Source organism: Desmodus rotundus, chromosome 2 (assembly GCF_022682495.2).
Source record: "Desmodus rotundus isolate HL8 chromosome 2, HLdesRot8A.1, whole genome shotgun sequence".
Lineage (NCBI taxonomy): Eukaryota > Metazoa > Chordata > Mammalia > Chiroptera > Phyllostomidae > Desmodus > Desmodus rotundus.
The window spans coordinates 194,783,176-194,802,450 of NC_071388.1; the positions used below are offsets into that span (position 1 = coordinate 194,783,176).

General features: G+C 52.0%; 1 protein-coding gene across 1 annotated transcript; it reads right to left on the reverse strand.

Annotated features, from left to right (window-relative positions):
- Positions 1–4,522: 4,522 nt before the first annotated feature.
- Positions 4,523–11,424, reverse strand: PRKAG3 (protein kinase AMP-activated non-catalytic subunit gamma 3). Its single transcript, XM_024563995.3, is given in 14 exon segments — positions 4,523–5,081; positions 5,083–5,184; positions 5,513–5,659; positions 5,821–5,858; positions 7,100–7,265; positions 7,378–7,504; positions 7,698–7,752; positions 7,971–8,016; positions 8,132–8,190; positions 8,598–8,679; positions 9,674–10,047; positions 10,399–10,554; positions 11,008–11,047; positions 11,376–11,424. Coding segments are annotated over 14 exon segments (1,656 nt in total). The 5' UTR covers positions 11,409–11,424; the 3' UTR covers positions 4,523–4,850.
- Between the last annotated feature and the right edge of the window lie 7,851 nt (positions 11,425–19,275).

Below are 19,275 nucleotides of genomic sequence, written 5' to 3' on the forward strand. Positions count from 1 at the left end.
CTCGTATTTCCCGAGCATGGTGAGCTCCTTCTGGACTCAATACTTTGTACTTCACGTCCCCTCTCCTTGAAACATCCTCTTCACCACCTGTCACGTCATCCCAGACAACCTGCTTTTCCTTAGAACTCAGCTCAAATGTCACTGCCTTTGCAAAGCCTTCCCTGACCTCTGTGGGCGAGTGTGAGCACTTCCTTCTGTGCCTCCCCCACCCCCTTCCTCTTACAGAAGTGAGCACTCAGTCTGTTCCCGCTGTTGTAAACGTGCCTGTCTCCCCAGCCAGCTGGGAGCCCCATGGAGGGCCCCAGTCAAGCCCCTTTCATTCTGGATCCCAGTGTCTAACTCTGGGTCTAGCACTCAGGAGGTGATTGATAAATGTTTGCTGAATGAGAAGAGACTGGAATTGGAGGACGGAAAGGGAAGGACAGGGAAGGATATGAGCTTTCCATACTGAGAAGAGAAACCTGGACAGAGCTGGAAGGAAGTCCCAATTATAAAGGCGTGGCTCTTGACCCTTCTTGTGTACGGGGCTCACCAGTGAGAGCTCCTTAGAAATGCAGAGGACTGGGGCTTGGCTCCGAGGGCGCCAGGACCCCTATGTCACCCAAAACAGACTTCTGCCTTTCCTGGTGTGCTGCTCCTTCAGACCACCAAAGGCGAGCTGTCCAAGCCACATGAACCCCTTAGTGCTGGTGCCTGCGTGGGGGGATAGGGCTTGGAATTGGAGATTTGTAGCGTCTTGCCAAGAGGGTCAGCATTCACCGTCTGCAGCTCAGTGAGTGGATGCACAGGCTAATTTCCCACTAAAATCTATGAAGAGCGTATATATCCATGGATAGAACATTATTCAGCCATAAAAAGAAATGAAGTACTGATTTGGGCTACATCATGGATGAACCTTGAAAACCAGAATGAAGGAAACCAGACCAAAAAAAAAGACCATATCTTTTTAAATTAAATGTATTGGGGTGACGTTGGTTAATAAGAGTATATCGGTTTCAAGTGTCATTTCTGTAATACATGATCGCCGTATTGCCTTGTGTGCTCACCACCCGAAGCTGAATCGCCTCTGTCACCACGTATCTGGAAGAGCCCACATCCTCTGTGATTCTGCTTACACAAAGTGTCCAGAATAGGCAAATCCATGGGGACAAAAAGTAGATTAGTAGTTGCCAGAAGCTTGGGGTGGGGGGAGGGAGCGCGGGGTGATCGTTAATGAGTGTGGAGTTTCTATTGGATGGAGAATACGGCCTGGAATTAGGTGGTGGCGACGGTTGCAGAACGTTGTGATTGTATTAAATACCACTGAATTGTACACTTTGAAAGAATGAATTTAAATGGTACGTGAATTGTATCTCAGTTGAAAAAAATCTGTGGAGCTGAGTTGGTGGAAATAGCTGCCAATGGTAACCGTACCTCTAAGCGGCACCGCAGGGCGTCCTGGGGCGGCGCCGTCCCACTGTGCATCTCTGCGTCCTAAAATGCAGCCTCCAATCGGAAATCAGAAACGCAGAGCTGAAACTAGAGCTAAGCAGTTGGTGAAATAGTGATGTCCGTGTGAGGATCAATTAAAGAGCAGGTGAGGTGCAGGCACAGCTTTCGAGGCCCCCCAGCGAGCTCTGGCCATCAGTGACAAGGGAACGTGCTGTCCCACAGGACATAATAGCCCAAGAGCTATTAACACGACTACGAAACCTGGCCCACAGACGTAGCTCTGGGAAGAGGAACCAAGACTTCTGCCCTGAACAGAGAAAAACAAAATGCAACATGGCCGAAGAGGTTTTCTCTTTTATACTAGATATTCTTTTTATTTTTAATTTTGAAAAGACTGATTGAAATATACCTGGGGAGCAGTACATGTATACCATATGTGCACATGAAGTTCTTTTTCTTGTCTTGGGGTAGAGGGGGATGGCCTCTGTCCGTTTATATTCCAGCACAGTGCCTGCACAAGACATTTCACGTAAATGAAAAAAGTACTTTCTTTGGTGATGTAATAGTGTGGGCTCTTTCCTGTGCACCTTTCTCTCTGGAGGGTGAAAAACATCAGTTGAGGTTTGAGGTTTGGCACAAAGCCCATCAGAGGCCAGAGGGTGAGAGGCACACTTCCAGGGTCTGGGGTCTCAGGGATGGTGGGATGCCCCAGGCGGCATGGTGAGGGGGTGTCCCAGTGAGGCTCCCTGATAACCCACCCTGACCTGACTCTAAGGAAAGAAGAACAGTAGGATTTGGGGTTACTGCCGAAGGATACACATTAACACAGCACAGCAGATGTACCTTTGCCTGAAAGAAAGTTCTCCCCAGGGTGGCGAACTGCTGGGACGTCAGGAGCGGGGAGACCTGTCTGCTTTGGAGGGCGGCAGAATGTGGAAAGACTGCCTTCCCCAGGTTGCCCGTTTCACCTAAGGCCTATGCGGGGACCTCTGAAGGCCTGGGCAACCCAGGGCACCACCCCCAAAGCCTGAGCCTGCTACACTTGCCCTAGAGCCAGGGTGGTCAGAGGCAGCCTGCCCCACCCACCCCTACCCAAGGACGTTGTCACTTGAGTGAGCAAACACCCTCATCCCATCTTCCCACTTGACCCCAAGACCCAGTACCTTCCCAGGTGGGGCCAGAGCAGAGCCAGCACCTGACACGTGGGCTAGAGCCAAACCGGAAACGGAAGCTGGGGATCTGAGTAAACACCTGTATTTGCTGCCTGACCCATCAGGCTCCTGTCTGCGCTCTGCTGCTCTGTGAGGTAAATGGGACAGGAGCATACTTTAGGTATATTAGCCTCTCCCTCCCCACTGGCCAGCTCTGCCTGCAGTGTCCCTGGTCACAGGGTGACGCAGCAAAAGCTCAGTCTTGACTTTGGAATTTCAAAACCCTGATGACTCTCAAGGTGGGTGTCAAAAACTCAAGACATACACAGTGGATTTGGAAGAGCATATGATGGGTTAGAGAAAAATGCCCCTTCTTCCCCACCAGGTAAAGATTCTGCCGGCCGGTGGGGCTTGGGGAAGCAAAGAGTGTAGACAGTTCTGGGGTCCCTGAGAAGGAGCTGTGTGGGGGGGGTGGAGGGAAGAATGACAAATACCCCAGAGAGGTTTGGAGGTCATAGGCTAGAAGCCCCCGGGACCAACGTTTCCTGGGAAAACACACAATGCTCAGAATCGAACAGGCTACTTGCTGTCCATCTCAGCAGATGGGCTTGGGACAGCCCCACAGAGCTTCCTGAAGCCCAAAGGGGTGTGGGTCCAGGAGCTAGAATGTCCTCATGGCCCAAGGGCAGGCAGGCCCAAAGAGGCTTCATGGTAGTGAGTGAGGGATCAGGTCACCAAGCAGGGGCCGTGCCCACCAAGGACCCACCACGTGACAACCAGGTGGAATGGGCATGTGTTAGCAGGTGACACAGGTGAATGATGATGATGACTGAGGAACAAATTCTTACACCACTGAAAGCCTCGTCCTCCTCCTCGCTGAACTTAACCCCAGGAAAAGATGGGAGGGGAACCTCAAACTGACTGAGATTCATTTCTACCACCTGGTGAAAGGGGCTTCGTAATAGAAACGACATTCAGTGTTAGAAAAACAAAGTTAAGTTTCTTGCAGACTAGAGTTTATGGAGTGAGTTGTAGCGACTGTGCAAGGAGCTGATATTTTCTTTATGGCTTTGTTACAAAGAAAAGATGAAGAAGAAATGTCGGTGGAGTAACACTGCACAGAAGGAACGCCGCTTACAGGTTCTCCTTCACGTCTTTGAATTCAGAAAGTGCGAGGGGTCTTGCCACAAGCTGGGGTCAAATGCCTGTGGCATTTTCTGAGTGAAACATAACATCTAAGTTCACGGGTTGCTCTTTTTGTTTCATGAGTTTCTCTATCGTTCCTCCTCATGATCTGAACTCAGGGCCGTCCCTGGGCCCTGGGAACATGGCTGGTGAGGGCTGAGGACACGGATGGAGGGAACACCCCACTCCCACAGGCAGCTCTACAAATAACTGTTGCTCCATGGTGTCCCCACTGAAATGTCAGTGCAGGGGAGTAGGAGGGCAGTGGCACCGCTGTGGAGCCACCAAGGCGGTTCTCACGGGGGAGGAACAGCCGGACTCCCAGGAGCTGGGACTCAGAGCAGCAGGTAGTCCAGAAGCCGAAGGATCCAGAGCCCCTGACTAAACCTGTGGGCTCGCTGCCCCGATGGGGCAGAGGGGAAATTGACGTGGGTGGGTGTGGAGCAGTCAGCCCTGGGGCAATCCCAGTGCCTCTGGTTCAGGGACCTCTAGGCTTGACTCAGCTTTTCTCCTTAATTTCACCATCCCATAGTGCACTGGGCATTCCCAAGGGCTTCTGGGAGCATAGGCAGGGCAGGGGCATTTAGGGAGGGCTGGAAAAGCCTGTGAGGAAAAGAGAAGGGAAGACAGTGACCAAATGGGGAGGAGAGGGTGCCTTTCCGACAGGAGAACCTCCGTCTTGCCACCCACTGCTAAGCAGGTGGGACCTGTGCTCCTGCGCCTCTGCAAACCCAGAGCAAACGCACTCCCAGGCAAAGGTGTGAGATCATTCAAATTTACTGAGAAGAGTATTAGAAGCTCCCTCCTTTTAGCCTTAGTTCTTACTGAGCAGGGCGATGCCATTTAACAAAGCTGCATCAACTTGCTTCCTTCCAGTAGAGGCATTCCAAGCAGGGGGGACTGAATCGTGAAAGGGCAGGTCAGTCTCCCCAGAGCACCTGAAGTCACATCACGCTGCCCTTGCCTTTATCCTGGCCCCTGTGCCCCCTCTCACGAGGGGCTCTGTGACCTCGACTGAGAAGGGAACAACACAATGGCCCCATGGTGAGTTCTGACTCTTGTGGTTTTTATGGGGCTGTTCAGCTAGGAGCTGGACCACTCCCCATCCTCAGGGTGCCCCAGTGTGAGATCTGGGGGCCCAGAAAGACCGCAGGGCTGGTGCTGAGGCAGAGCCTCAGAGCCTACCTGAACCACAGTTGAACCAGCTAATGGGGGTGGGGGGAGATGAAGGCCGACGCCCCAGCTCCCTTCGTGGGCTCCGGGTGTGGAAGGCGGCCTGGGAACGAGGACTCGGATCTTCTCAGGCACTGAGGGCCTCGATGCCAGCAGGGCTGAGCACCAGCACCTGAAGGATGTCGGAGAGGGACACCACGCCCAGGAGATGCTGGCTATCATCCACTAGCACCAACCGGTGTACCTGTGGGTCCACAGATGTCCAGTAAGGGGCAGAGCCATGCAGCTATGGCAGCCAGTGAGGTTGGCGTCAAGAACTGGGGCCAACAACTTCACAGGGGGAGCAGGAGAGTGGCTCTTAGGAACCAGTTAAGGGAGGTTCTGACCTCCCTGGGGTGATCAGCTGGCTGTGGCCATGACCCTTGGGCCCCATGGACAGGATCAGTTGCTGACCAGTGTGGACACCCAGAGCTTGGTCATGAAGGAGGAGGACAAGGCAGGTGCCTGGTGCACAGGGAGAGCTGGAGCCGGCCGTGAGAGGGACCAGCCGTGTGCCTGGGGAGTGTGGGTACCTGCTCCCGCACAATCCGGTCGATGACTTCCCCCAAGGCCTCCTCGGGCTGGCAGGAAAGCACGCCCTCCAGACACAGCGTCCTCTGCCTCAGCGCTTCTCCCACACTCATGTCCAGGTGGTTGTAGGTGTGCTGGGCGGCCAGGTGCTGGGCGGGAGGGGAATGCCGCTTAGTCACCCTGTCGCCCAGGCTCTAGCCCCACAGATACCGCCCCCTACACAGTTGGAAAGGCCCTCCTGGTCCACAGATGCCTCCAATTCTCATCCCTTCCTTGCAGCCCCCCACCCCCGTTCCCCACCGACACTTACGATCACGTCAAAGCGGGAGTACAGGCCCACGACCTGACCTGCAGGGTGGCAGGTGGGGGGAGAGAGACAGGGAATAGGTTCAGATCAGCACTGGGGTGCTCTGTGCAAGGGCCTGGGCGGGCTTTCAGAATGAACCCCTCGACATCCCCCACCCCTAGACTACCAGCTTCATAGTGAAGCATCAGGCTGTCACGCTGATCCCGTAGGTCCAACAGTGTCACGGAGAGATAGGGACAACCTGATACCACGCGTGAGTATGTCATATCACCTATGAAATATTCTAGCCTGAACCTGATCAAGCCTTAATTCTGGTTTACAGAAAACAGGGGGAGAGGAACAAGGCAAAGGCTGCCTGTGGAAAGCAGACAGGCAGACCTGGAGGTGGGACGTCTGTAGGACGAATGCCCCAGGCTTGTCATCGTCCATGTTGTGAAGAATAAGTGGGGAGGGAACTGTTTTAGCTCAAAAAAGACTTTTGGGGCAAAAGAAACAGATGCAAAGTATAGTCCTTCATTGACTCTGGTTTGAAAAAAATCAAATGTAAAAAAAAAGTTATTCTTGGGGAACATGGGGAAATGAGAATTAGGATTGAATAGTAGATAATAGTAATTAATTATAATTTCTTAGGTGATATAGGAAATACACTTATTTTAAGAGACAGACTGTAATGTCAAGGGCTGAAATGGCATGATATCTATCATTTATTTTTAATCACTTCAGCGAGACAAAAGAAGCTGATGTGGTGATATGTCAATAGTAGTTAATCTTGGCGATGGATATTCGGGATTCACTATACAGCTTTTTCTACCATTTTCATGCATCTGAAATTTCTCACAATCAACAATAAACTAGAGTACATCCGATATCTAGCTTCATTATGGCAGTTTTAACTTTGAAACCACTTACAACCATGGTTTACAAAAGCAGTGACCTCGTAATTCCTCTCTCTCTTTCTCAGAGCAAGAAATTGACTGGGTCGCCTGGCCCATTTTAGGATGAATTAAACTGAAAAACCTCATCTACTGTTTCCTCTCGTTGTGCTCATTTAATTGCACATAATCCTTTTAAAGCATCCTATGAAGTCAGAGGATGGGTGTTATTAAGATTCCCACTTTATACATGAAGAACCTGAGGCACAGAAAGCCTACGGAGCTGGACCAAGGCTCAAAGCAGGCAGACGCTTCTAACTGGAACTCCACCCTGGGCCCCGAGCTGATGCTGCATAGACCTCTGCCCCTCTCTGCCGCCTGTCCCCCCAGCCCCGTCCAGGGGTGGGTACCATCTTCGTCGACCACAGGCAGTGCAGACACACGCCGGTCCACAAAGATGTCCAGTGCGGTCAGGATAGGCGCCGTTTCAAGCACCACAGCCAAGTCTCGGAATGTGCCGATTCCCAAATCTTGGATGGTCCGGGAGAGGAAGGAGGGCTGGGGCAGCAGGCCGCCCTGGTTGGGTTGGGAACGTGTGGGGCCGTCAGGGTGGAGCAGCCTCCAGGGCTCCCAGCTGCCCCCTTCCCTATGATGAGTCACCCCTGCCCTGAGGCTGTCCCAGGCTCACAAAGATGTGCAGGAACTTGAGCAGCCGCTTGTGCGTGATAATGTGGAGCACGTCGCCCGAGACCGGGTCCAGGACAGGCAGGCGGTGGATCCGGTTCTTGATGAGAGTGTACACGGCTTCGAACAGGCTGCGGGATGGGAGCAGTGAGCCTGCAGCAGCCTGGGGAGAGACACCCTCCATCCCAGCCCCCTAGAAGGGAGGACGGAGTACCAAGCTGCCTTGTGGGCCTCTCAAGATGCGAAGGTGAATTCAGAACTGGGGGGTGGGGAAGGAGACTGTGCAGAGCAAAGAGGCTCAGGTGGGTGGTTGGGGATACTCACCTGTCATTGGGAGAGATGGAGACCAGAGGCTTGACACAGCCTTGGAGGTAGATCTCTGCAGAAAAAGCCCAAATCAGGCCAAGGGGACTGGCTATGCTGCCTTACTGCACAGCCCACCGGAGAGCAGCCCCTCCCTGAGGGCCCCTGGGCTCTCTGTCACCTTCCCCTGCCCCCTCTACGAAATCCCCACTACCTGTCCTCTCCTTCAGGCCCTTGGGCCCACGGTCACCCACACACCCTCAGCCCCTTTCCAGGTCTCCTCTGCCCACTCACCCCTCCAGGTCTCAATCTTGTGTTCTTCAATCTCGTAGATCTGGACCTAGAGACAGACAGGACTCCAGAAGTCAGACAGGGGCCCATTGGCCACCAAGCTCCCCAAACGCCCCACCACCCAGCCTCGGGGGTGCCCTCAGGGCTCCCAGCCCACATCTCACCAGGGGGGACCTGTAATACCGATGCAGCACCAAGATGAAGTCTGTGATGGTCAGCATGCCTGTGGGGTTGGGGGTACAGGGGCATCAGCCTGGGGCCTTGTGGCAGGTTGAGGGCTCAGACTCCCCTCGCAGGCCCCGCCAGTGCCCTGGTGCTGAGACAACAGTGGGAATTATGGGGAGAGGGGAGTAGGGCAGCCCCTCCTGTGCCTGAGAAATGGGATTCTCCCTTTTCCCTCCAGTTTCTCTCCTCCCCCCACACCCTCTTCTATTCTCCTAATTTCTTCCTTCCCCATTTCTCTTTTTCTACTCATCACCTATGACCTGGGACCATGGGGCGCTAGCGCTAGAGGGGTCAGCTGGTTGCCACTCCTCCACAGGTGGGAAAACCAAATGCAGAAACACCTCACAAGCTCCCTCCTCGGAGGGACCCTTCCCCACCACCTCTGCCTTCCCAGCCCCTCCTCACCCACAAAGCTCTGCTTCTTGCTGTCCCACAGAGGTGCTGCCCGGACACCATTAGCCACCAGGGCGAAGAAGGCCTTCTTGATCTGAGGGCCAGGGAGAACAGATGGGGTGAGTGTCTCACCGCTCCTCAGTGGTACCCTGTCCCCACCAGGGTCCCCTTCTGTGGGCCTTCTCATGGACTCTTCCTGCACATGAGCTAGCCTGCCTCCCTCATGTCATAGCACACACCAGACTTAATCCTGGTTGGGGACATTTGCTCCAGAGATAAGGCTGCTGGTGACCAGAGGCCCTGAGGTGCCCCCCCTCACCAGGCACTCAGGGTGTGAAAAGCTGGTTCCACTCAGAAGCCAGATGTGTACAGACACACACAGTGTCATTTTGTTGATCTAAGTACTAGAGGTATCATTATTTACATAGGATTTACAAAATACTTTTCTCTAAATAAATTTTACCTTGACTCATTTTGGCCTCAACCTGAGCAATGCTATCTAAACATGCCGGTCGTATTTCTAATGCACATTTAAAAAATACAAAGCCACTAATAGAAATATATTCATTCACTTGCCACTAGAATCAGATCACTGCCTTACCACCCGATGAGAAGAACAGAGTTGTAGGCACCTCATAGCTCGGCCCAATGGAAGAACAGGGACCAGAGCTCATCTTATTTACCTGGTACCAAGAGTCCCGGAGAGTCCCCTGCTCTTTGTCCTAAGCCATTCTTCAATGTCTTCCATGTACATCATTCAGGGTTTACAAATGTTCCCTTCTACCTTGGGTTGCCCCAGGAGTCCTCTGAAGCTTGTAGGGCCAAGCAGGCATTCCTACCCCCACTTGGGAAATGAGAGAGGTAATGTGACCAACCCAAGATCCTACAGATTCTAAGTGGCAGGGCTGTGACCACAGTTAGAGGTTTCTCACAGAGGGTAGCAGCCCTCCCCGCAATGGTCTCTGAGGTGCGGAGAAAGAGCTCTGGAAGGGGACATGCAGGGAGGCCTGGCTGGGCAGGGTGTCCTGGAAGGTGTGAGTGGTGGTGAGTGGAGGTGAGGATGGAGGTGGGCAGAGCTGTGGCCTCACCTCCAGCGTGGTGTCGAAGATGACCAGCTTGGAGCTGGTTGCCATGGCATCGTAGCAGGTGTGCTTCTGCATGAAGTGCATGTAGACCTGGGCCCCCGGCTTCTGCAGCTCATCATCCAAGCCCTGCCTGGGTAACGGGGCCTGTAGGGGTGGGCACGGGGCAGACTTCTCTTCCACCGGGCTAAGCTCATACCCGCAGGCTGCTGCGGCCGGGACCTCTTTGCCCAGCTCCTGATCGTCTGTGCTGGAGCCAGGGGCTGAGGCTCCACACTCAGAGGGGAGGACATCCAAGGGAGCAGCCTGGGCCAAGGGTGTGGCCTTGGGGAATGTGGCCTCCAGCCCGATGGACTCAGCAGCTGGCCTGGACTGGGGACCTGTTTGAGGGGGAGAGGGCAGTAATTCCATTGTCCAAAATACTTACATTATCTGCTGTCTCAGTGTATCCTCACAGCAGCCTTGGGAAGCCTGGATTTTGTGTGCCCCACTTTGCAGGTGAGAAAGCTGGGTCTCAGGGAGTCGCACGAGATGGTGGCTCTGTCCCAGGTAACCCATGTTGGGTCCCTGGCCCCTGGCTCTGCGATGCGGTGGTCCTCTCCCACGTGGGGAGACTGAGGCTACAAGATGGGGGTTGGGTCCAGCTCTGTGTTATGGCAGAATCAAGGGCAGGCTTCTGGGACTGCATGCCCACCTCCCCCCAAATCCCCCAGAACTGGCCTTGGCCTCACCTTCCCCCAGGCCTGGCAGGTCCTCTTCCTCCACAGCTTCCTGCCTTGTCCATCTTGAGGCCTTGGCCCCCCGTTTCCCATGGCTTCTTTCTGAGCTGGTGGTCGTGCCTGGTGATGGCCATGAAGTATTAGCACCTTGCTCTAGGAAGCTCAGCTCTGGAAGGGGGAATGGGGCCTGTTTGGTTAATAGGGAGTGACATAACAAAATCAATTAAAATGTTATTAATAATGTTATTTAATATTTGCAAGCTTTCAATGGGCTTTCCTCCAACATCTTCTCATTGAAACCTCACAGCAATCTTACAAGAGAAACGCTATTACCATTCCTAGTTTGCTAACGGGACTTGAGATTAGAGAGGGTAAAAAATCTGCCACAAACCACACAGCTAGTAAATGGTAAAGTTGGAACCAGGGTCCAAGCCTTCAGACCACAGACCCACCTTCTCTGCTGTGGAGAGGGGAAGGAGCAAGTGAGGAAGGAGGAAGAAGACACAAAGGAACAAAAAAAGACAAAAGGGGAGGAAGACAAAAGCCAGGCTGGTGGAGTGGGTGAGACTGGGGGCCCAGAAAAGAGAGGCGGGGCCCAGCAGGAAGGGCTGCCCCACCTACCTCGGTTCTGAGGTCCCACAAGGCTGCTCCAGGACGGGGTCTGTGGGGAGAAGGGCATCTGAAGGGTGGGAAAAATGCCCTGCATTCGGAAACTCGGGACCTTCCTTGCTTTCCCACGGTGTGCTGTGAGCACACCCACACACAAATACACCCATAAACACCACCCCACACACACCCATAAACACCCACCCACCCCCAAATACACATCCTCAACCACTCCCAGACACGGAACCATGCACACTCACACAAAGAATATGTGTACACAGACACAAACATACTCATACACAGAGAAAATCCAGGACGCGCACGCACACATGTACACACACATTCACACAGTGCGGTGTGTCCCCTGCCTGGAGCCCCGGTACCCTGTGCAGTGCGTGCTCCAGCTCGGGCTCCATGCAGCCAGCAGCACCAACAGAGAGCAAGTGCTGGACCCTGTGGCTGGGCAGCACTATTCTGGGCCTGGCCCCTGGCACCCGGCCCTCCCAGATCAGTTTCTCTCTGGGTGTCAGGCAGCTGGGAGGGAGGGGTCCACCCCCTCAGCTCAGCGGCTCCAGCCCAGCAGCCTGGGGGCGGGGGTGTAGGGGGGTGGGGGGGTTGCGGGAGGTGCGGCAGGGAGGGGAGGCCTGGAATCTTGATGTCTGGTCCTGGGCTGCCTCCAGGACCTCAGAGGACAAGCAGGAAGGACCCTGCTGCGGGGAGGTGGCTTGGGTCAACGTGAGGGCCCTGGGGCTAGGAGGAGGTGGGCCCTATGTCCTGGGTTCCTTCTCTGAGGGCCTCCCTCATCTTTTTCAGGCACACAAAGAGGGAAAATGGAGACGAGTTGAGCACAACTTCCTTCCTTGTGCAAACTTCAGTTGTGGGTGGTGCTGGAGTTAGACAGGGCAAGCTACAGCCAGCTGGGAGGCTGGGGATATGCGGTGTGTGGGAGGACCCGGGGCAGTGGCCAGTGTATGTCCAGATGTCCCCATTTGAGTCCTAGGAGCCTGTCCCTCTCTCAGAGGCGGAGGATTGGGATGGTTCAGGCAGGTGGGGTGACTGTGATGATCACCTTCAGCGTGCGCAGTGGGCTCGAGGGCCTGGGGCTATGCTCAGCCACGGGTGAGAGACACCTGTTTCCACCCGAGGTTTGGAGGTAGGTCCAGGTGTGCAGCAGCCCCAGTCCCCCTCATCCTGCTTGTTTCCTGTCCCTACCTCTTCTGGTGCCAACAGGATCCCAACCTGGCTCTGGCGGCTGCCCATCCCCCCCCCTCCTTGGCATTCCTGGGCCCTGAGTCAACGTCCAAACCAGAAACGGCTGACCCAGCTGCTCCAGCTCTCCTCTCTCTGCCCCTCCCTTCCTCTCTTTTGTTCAGCTTCTCCCATCACAGTCCCCGGCCTGGAGTGGACACTCGGTAACGGATTTCTTGTTGAATTCATTGAACATATTTCCCATCGTCCCTCAAAGCCCCCGTCCAGCTTGCGGGTGGGGGTGGGGGTGGGGTGGAGGAGAACAGGGCAGGGCAGGGACTTTGCCCATCCGAGTGTGTCTTGGGTAGCGCAGGGGCGAGTGCCGCTGTCCTTCCGCAGGATTCCTGTGGCCTGTTCCTGCCTGGAACTTCTCAGGCACAGCTAATGGGACACCTCAAGTGGTAGAAAGATCAGGTGGATCACCCCTGGACATGTGTGATGCATCAGACCTGGAAAACCCCCACCGCCTATGCTCCCCCGGCGACCCTCACGGAGAAGCCAGACATACATCAGCTCAGCGGACCCCACTGCCTTCTCCTGCACTACTTTCCTGTCCCCTCCACTTCCGCCATGGTCCACAGACAGGGCCAGGAGCAGGGGCTCCTTGTGAGAAAGTCTCCCCTGATGCCATCAGCCTCGCCACACAGGCCTGCGGGTGCGTGTTCTGTGGACCATCTCAGTGTGCGCTGGGCTGGCGTTTCCATGACTATTACATGCGAGTATCTTTTATCTCCAAGTAAACAGCGCTCACTTGGATGACCAAATTTGCAGGCTGGATGTGATGGACAGCCTGTTTGGGGTTAGGCTGACCTGATTAAAATTTATGCTCTGCTGTGTGCCTGCCATATGACCTTGGCAATAGCCCACTTCCGCTGAGTCTGTTTCTACAAATGAGAAATGAGGGTAAAAACATTAGTTGGCCGAGACTGCCAGTTGCCTCTCCATGTCTGTTTTTCTCTTCTTCCTTTAATAATAGAACCACTTGAATTATAGCTGGAATGGCTGACAGGTTCCCAATCTTCCTTGCAGCTAAATACGGCCTTGTGACTAAATCTGGCTAATGCAATATGAGTGGAAGTGATGTGAGCAACTTCCAGGTCAGGCCTTAAAAGAAAGAAGCATGAGTTCCTCTCTTCCTGTTGACTGGAATGCTAATGTGATGGCAGGAGCTACAGCAGCTATCTGGTATCAAGATGAAAGATGTTTATTAAGGGTTTCAGCATCACCCTGCCAGGTTTGGACTTTCAACAGACTAGTATAAGAAAAATATATATAAAATTTCTTTTTTAAAAAAGTTATTGTATTTATTTAGAGAGGGGAAGGGAGGGAGAAAGAGAGGGAGAGGAACATCAATGCGTGTTTGCCTCTTGCACGCCCCTTGCTGGGGACCCAGCCCACAACCCAGGCATGTGCCCTGACTGGGAATTGAACTTAAGACCTTTTGGTTCACAGTCCAGTGCTCAGTCCATTGAGCCACACCAGCCAGGGTTTAAACTTTTCTTGTTTAATTCATTTAAATTGGGTCTTCTTTACAACAACTAACATGTATACTAACTAATGCAGAATTTGGTATCTGGAAGTAGCATTGTTTTAAAAGCCTAAAGACAGCAGATAGCAAAGAAAAATATTGTTTGCTGGTAAGCTGGTGATCATTGCTATGTCACAGCAAAACCTAAGACACATCTGTCATCTGTGATCCCTTGGAAGGTAAAGCACATGCTAACAGCCTGTAAACACTCACTGGAACTGGACGGAAACACTGAAATTGTTGCTGTGTGTTGGCTGCTGCTGGCTGCTACAGGCAAAGTCCCTCCAATGAGAGAAATACCCTGAGGTGCGTTCTAAGAGGTGGCCTGGAGGAGGCAGTCTTCGCCAGGACTGTACTTGTGGTCCCAAATCTTTCTCAAGCTCATCCTTTTCAGCAAGCAGTGCAAGCCAGCCCAGTGGACAGGATAAGGGAGTTCGTTTCATAATCAAGCACATTTGTTTCAGATGGCCTCAAGATGGCTATTGGCATTTAGAGAAAGAATAGGAAGTACCCCGAGTCCAGAGTACTCAAGCGTTAAACTTCTATCTATACGAGACGTTGGCTGTAGTTACCCGAATAGGAAACCAGTCAGAAGCCTTGTAAGATTGTGAGGGTATTGTGTTCATGAAGAAACCACAAACCCGGACAGCAAGCCCTGGTTTGACACCCCTACCCCCAGCTGTTCCCACTCCCCCGAATCTGCACCAGCAGGAAGAGGGGTGTAAAACTTGTAATGTCTTCAGTGTGGCTGCAGAGGATACTGGGTAGGAAGAGCTCCCAGGAGCAATGCCAGAGGCCACTGAGCGGGGTAGAAAGGGGAGATCTTCCCAGACAGCAGAAGCGCGGGCAGCCAGAGGCGCTGCCCAACTTCTCCCAAGGCTAGGGAGCGGCTTCGCAATCCCTGCCCAGCTGGACTTAGTGACTGTTAAATCCAGTGACTGCCGGGTGTTTGCCATTCTTTCTTGTTGAGTGGATTTTTTTTCAATCACAGTTTACATTCAGTATTCTCTTGTATTAGTTTCAGGTGTGCAGCATAGTGATTACACGATCATATACTTTACAAAGTGTTTCCCCCTGATATTTCCAGTACCCACCCGGCACCGTACATAGTTATTACATTATTATTGACTATATTTCCTGTGCTGTGTGCTTTACATCCCTGTGACTATTTTGTAACTACTGATCTGTACTTCTCAATCTCTTCACCTTTTTCGCCCAGTTCCCCAACCCTCCTCCCCTCTGGCAACCATCAGTCTGTTCTCTTTGTCTATGTTTCTGTTTCATTTGTTCATTTATATTGCTCTTCAGATTCCACATATGAGTGAAATCATACGGTATTTTTCTTTCTCCGACTGACTTATTTCACTCAGCATAATACCCTCTAGGTCCATCTGTGTTGTTGCAAATGGTAAAATTCCATTCTTTTTTATAGCTGAGTAATATTTTATTGTATATACCACAGCTTTTTGATTCTTGAGTGGATGTTTTAATTAAGTTTATCCTGTCCCTCTCCCCCTGTTGTCTGGGGGGAATGGGAGGGCAGGATCACCTGCCTTCTGGTTTCTAAGACACCGGATCCTGAGGACCTCATCCACACCTGGCCCCTCAGAGACCCTGGGCTCCCGGCCGGGCTGCGCCTGGACAGAGGGCTGCCTTTCCTCCCTTTGAGGGGCGCTAAATGTGCTCTTTTAAGGGGTGGACAGACTGTTGCACTCTGGTACAGCAATATCTGCTTCCCCTTCCTTTTTCTTCAACTACTAAGTCCCCGCAATTTTAACTAAGGGCAAGATTATATTTTACAGCTTCCTTTGCAGACAGGATGGCCATGTGACTAAATTTGGCCAATGGGGTCTGAGTAGCCATGTTGTATGCAACCTTTAAGGGTACTCTTAGAAGGAAGGGGTGGATTTGCCCTTTCCTACCAGCTGGAATTAAGATATGCTGGTGGGGGCTGATCCAGCCATGGGAACCTAATGGTGGAAGCTGCAGGTTGAACACGATAGAACCCCCCACTCCTGTGCTGGCCTGCCTACCTCTGCACTGTTATAAGGGGAAGTAAACTTCTATTTTGCTTGAGGCACAAATAGAACCTTTGCTACAGCAGCTAACCCTTTCTCTAACTAATGGACTTACATTGCAGGGTTGGGGGTAGGGTTAGAAATTACAAGTGTATATGACGATGCTTCACATTTATGCAGTACTTAGTACCTGCCAGACACAGTAGCACACGCTGTGCACGGTAGCCCATGTAATCCCTCACAGTTCTTTGTGGTAGGTACTTTTATTGTTATTATTTTACAGATGGAAAAAATCAGGTCACCAAGAGATTCAGTAACTCGATTAAAATCCCAAACTGAGTGAGATGGAGCCGAGTCAAAGCCAGGGTTTCTGTACTCCAGCGTCACACTTTCAACCACCAAGCTTCACGTAAATAAAGCACAGGCCTGGCATGTAGTATATGCTCCGAAAGTGGTTACTAAAATTATTACTTTGCCATCTGCTCCTAGTCCGCTAGGACCTCCAGCTGCGCGGCTCTGCAGGCAGGCACGGGCAGGGGCTCTTCACTAATCATCTTGCAGTGGCATCACGGGTGGGAGAGAGGAGGGCTCCAGCTGCGGACAGATGCCAGCGCTGCTCAGCACTCAGCTTACAGCGATTTTCTAGTTGTGAAAACGGAGCTGTCTGCCTGGCCCTACCCGTTACCTCTCAGAGCTCCCACACCTGCTCCCCCAGCCCCCCAGCCCTCCCATGCTTGTTGGCAGGGCACACCAGCAGAAGGCACTGGCTTTGGTTGGGAAACAAATACTCCATGGGTGTTCGGTTTTAGTCTCTGGTCATGGTATCTTATTTCTTGAAACCCTATTTCTTGGCTTGGTCTCCCTACGGGGCGCGATAAGGACACTGCACCCTGACCCCAGGGAGTTTGGTTGCCATGCCTGGGTAGCTTACTTGTCTGGGACATGGGGTCGGGATCCTCTTGAGGTGTTATTTTTATATTAAAGAAGGAAAAACAGTGTGAGGGGGCCCAGGAAATAACCTGGGTGAGACCCATGACTGACACATCATAAATGGGGTTCCCTGCGCCAGAGGGGTTCGGGAGGCTGTGGGGGCAGCCGCCATGTCAGGCACCCGGGCACTCCAAGTCCCACCATGCAGGTGTGTGGCTGACACCAGGCAGCGTCGAAGACAGGGTGCCAAGGCCCTGGCCGGACTCAGCATCTTATTAATGTAACTTGGTCTGCCCCACATTACTGAGCCTTTGCTGTGGAGATTGACATGGACAGATGGTGCTTTTATCTGTCCAGTATCCCTTTCACCCTCTCTTGGCAGCCTCCCGAGTCTTCCTTCAGGGAACCACAGTTCCTCCAATCTCAGAGAGCAGGGTTTTCCAAGAGGCTTAACTATGGGTTCTAGGAAATATATTTCTGATTCAGGCTTATCCAATTGCTCGGTAAAATGAGCAGCCAGAGAGGATATAAAGGCAGGGCCCTCACCATTGCAATCTAACAAAGACTTAATACAGGAGGCTAAAAGCAAGAGAAGTAGCCCATTAACACCTCGGGGTATTCCTGTCCATAGTCCCCAAAGGAAGAAGCCCATAAACACCTTTGGTCATCCGCCCCCCCCGCCCCCCCCCCGCCCCCCCCCCCCCCCCCCCCGCAAAGCTGGCACCACCTTTACCTGTCAGTCAATGTGTGACCTCCTCACCCCTCATCCTGCCAACTATATAAGTCCTCAGAACAAAGGACCCGGTGCGCTTGCCACCCCAGCCTTTGGCTGCCCTTACCCTGCTTTGCCCTGAACCTCTGCCTTTCCTCCCCCCACCTCAGCAAGGCCCGTTCTCTTCCATGAGAACATATCACTAATAAACCCTGCTTGCACGCTGATAGATTTGTTGATCTGTAATTCTTTATGGCATCGGCAAGAAGAACCAGATCCTTCCCAGTAACACAATCAGCCCATCATATTCCCCTGGCCACAGTAGGGGGGCATTGACCTTGTTAGTCCAATAGGGGTGAATCCTGGGACTTCTGCTAGAGCTAATGAGAACTCTTTCCCACTGGATGTGGAGCTGTGAAACGTGTGGAGATTCTGCTACCATGCAGAGTGGAGCTGCCAGAGAGTGAAGATAAAACAGAGGACCAAAGACCACAACATGATGAGAAAGAGCAGGTCCCCATGGCATTCACTGAGCCCCAGATCAAACTGTACCTGAACACCTACCCCAGGTTTTTCACTTGCATTAACTAAATCTTTTTTTGTTTAACACAGTTTGAAACAAATCTCCCGTCACCTGCAATTGAAAGAGTTCTGACACTAGAATTAAAGAAACAAGACCTAGACACCCTCAAAAGCTTCTGGGGGTGGTGCTCACTCATGGCACTTTCCCGAGAAAAATGCACATTTGAAAAAAAAATTGGGTGGCAATGGGGGCCAAAAGGTACTTGGAGAAAATATAGTAAAAGATGAATTGCAATGAGACAAGGTTGATGGAGGAGGGCTTCCTAAAGAAGGTGAGTTTGGATACAGAAATAATCATGACAATAGCAACTATTTACTGAGCCCTAAATATGTGCTGGGCACTGGGTTAAACACCTTACATATGTGGTGGGAGGATATTTTGAAATTCTAACCAAATTGAGGGATTCTTCCTTCTACCCTATAGCCCTTTTCTCACTCAGGCTTGGCATCTCCTTGTTTATTGCCTGGGGGAAGAATGGATCCATCAAAGGAGAAAATGCATCCTCTGTCTTTTGAGCTTCAAAGGTGAAGTCTTCTGGGAGGAAAGGGAATACCTTTGGCTTACCTTCAGCAAGAGATTGGGAAGTTTTAGCAGGCTAGGTTATTCAGAAAATGTATTCCACGAAAAACAACTGAAAATGTTGAATAAAATATGAAGAGCATCTTCTTAAAAGCACTGAAAAAGACACGGTAGTAATGACTTACCGGGCCAACTGAAAGAGCAATAGACACGCAGTGAAGTGAGGGAGGAAAAAAGTGCCTTCGCTCTAGGGCATCTGCCAGTTCTAATAAGAAGCATGTGGGGTACTGGGGGCCCAGGACCTATGTAAGTTGGGAGTACCATAGAAAATCCCATCTATAAAGAACTGGGGTCTCAAAGGACCACACTCCCAGAGTAAGTACAATTCACTAGAAGTAGCTCTTCGACTGATTCCTCATCTGAATGGTTCAGAGAGTATCAAACCTTCAACTTGGCTTAAGGTGATACTGAATTATTAATGACCACAGGTGACCAGCTGAAGCAAAATAAATGTTCTCTGGGGAAAGTCATCTCTTCCAAAGACACAAACTATTCCAATAATATCCAGCACATAGGTGAAAATAACTAGGTCTTAGGAATCCAGGAATCTAGGAATCATGAGCAAGAGCCAGCAACAGGAAAAAAACAACAGGACTAAATACCTACTCTCACTCCCCAAACCTCAGTTATGTAAGTGCTCAGGAACTTGGATAAAACCCCAGGGGGTTGAGGAGATCCTGAATTA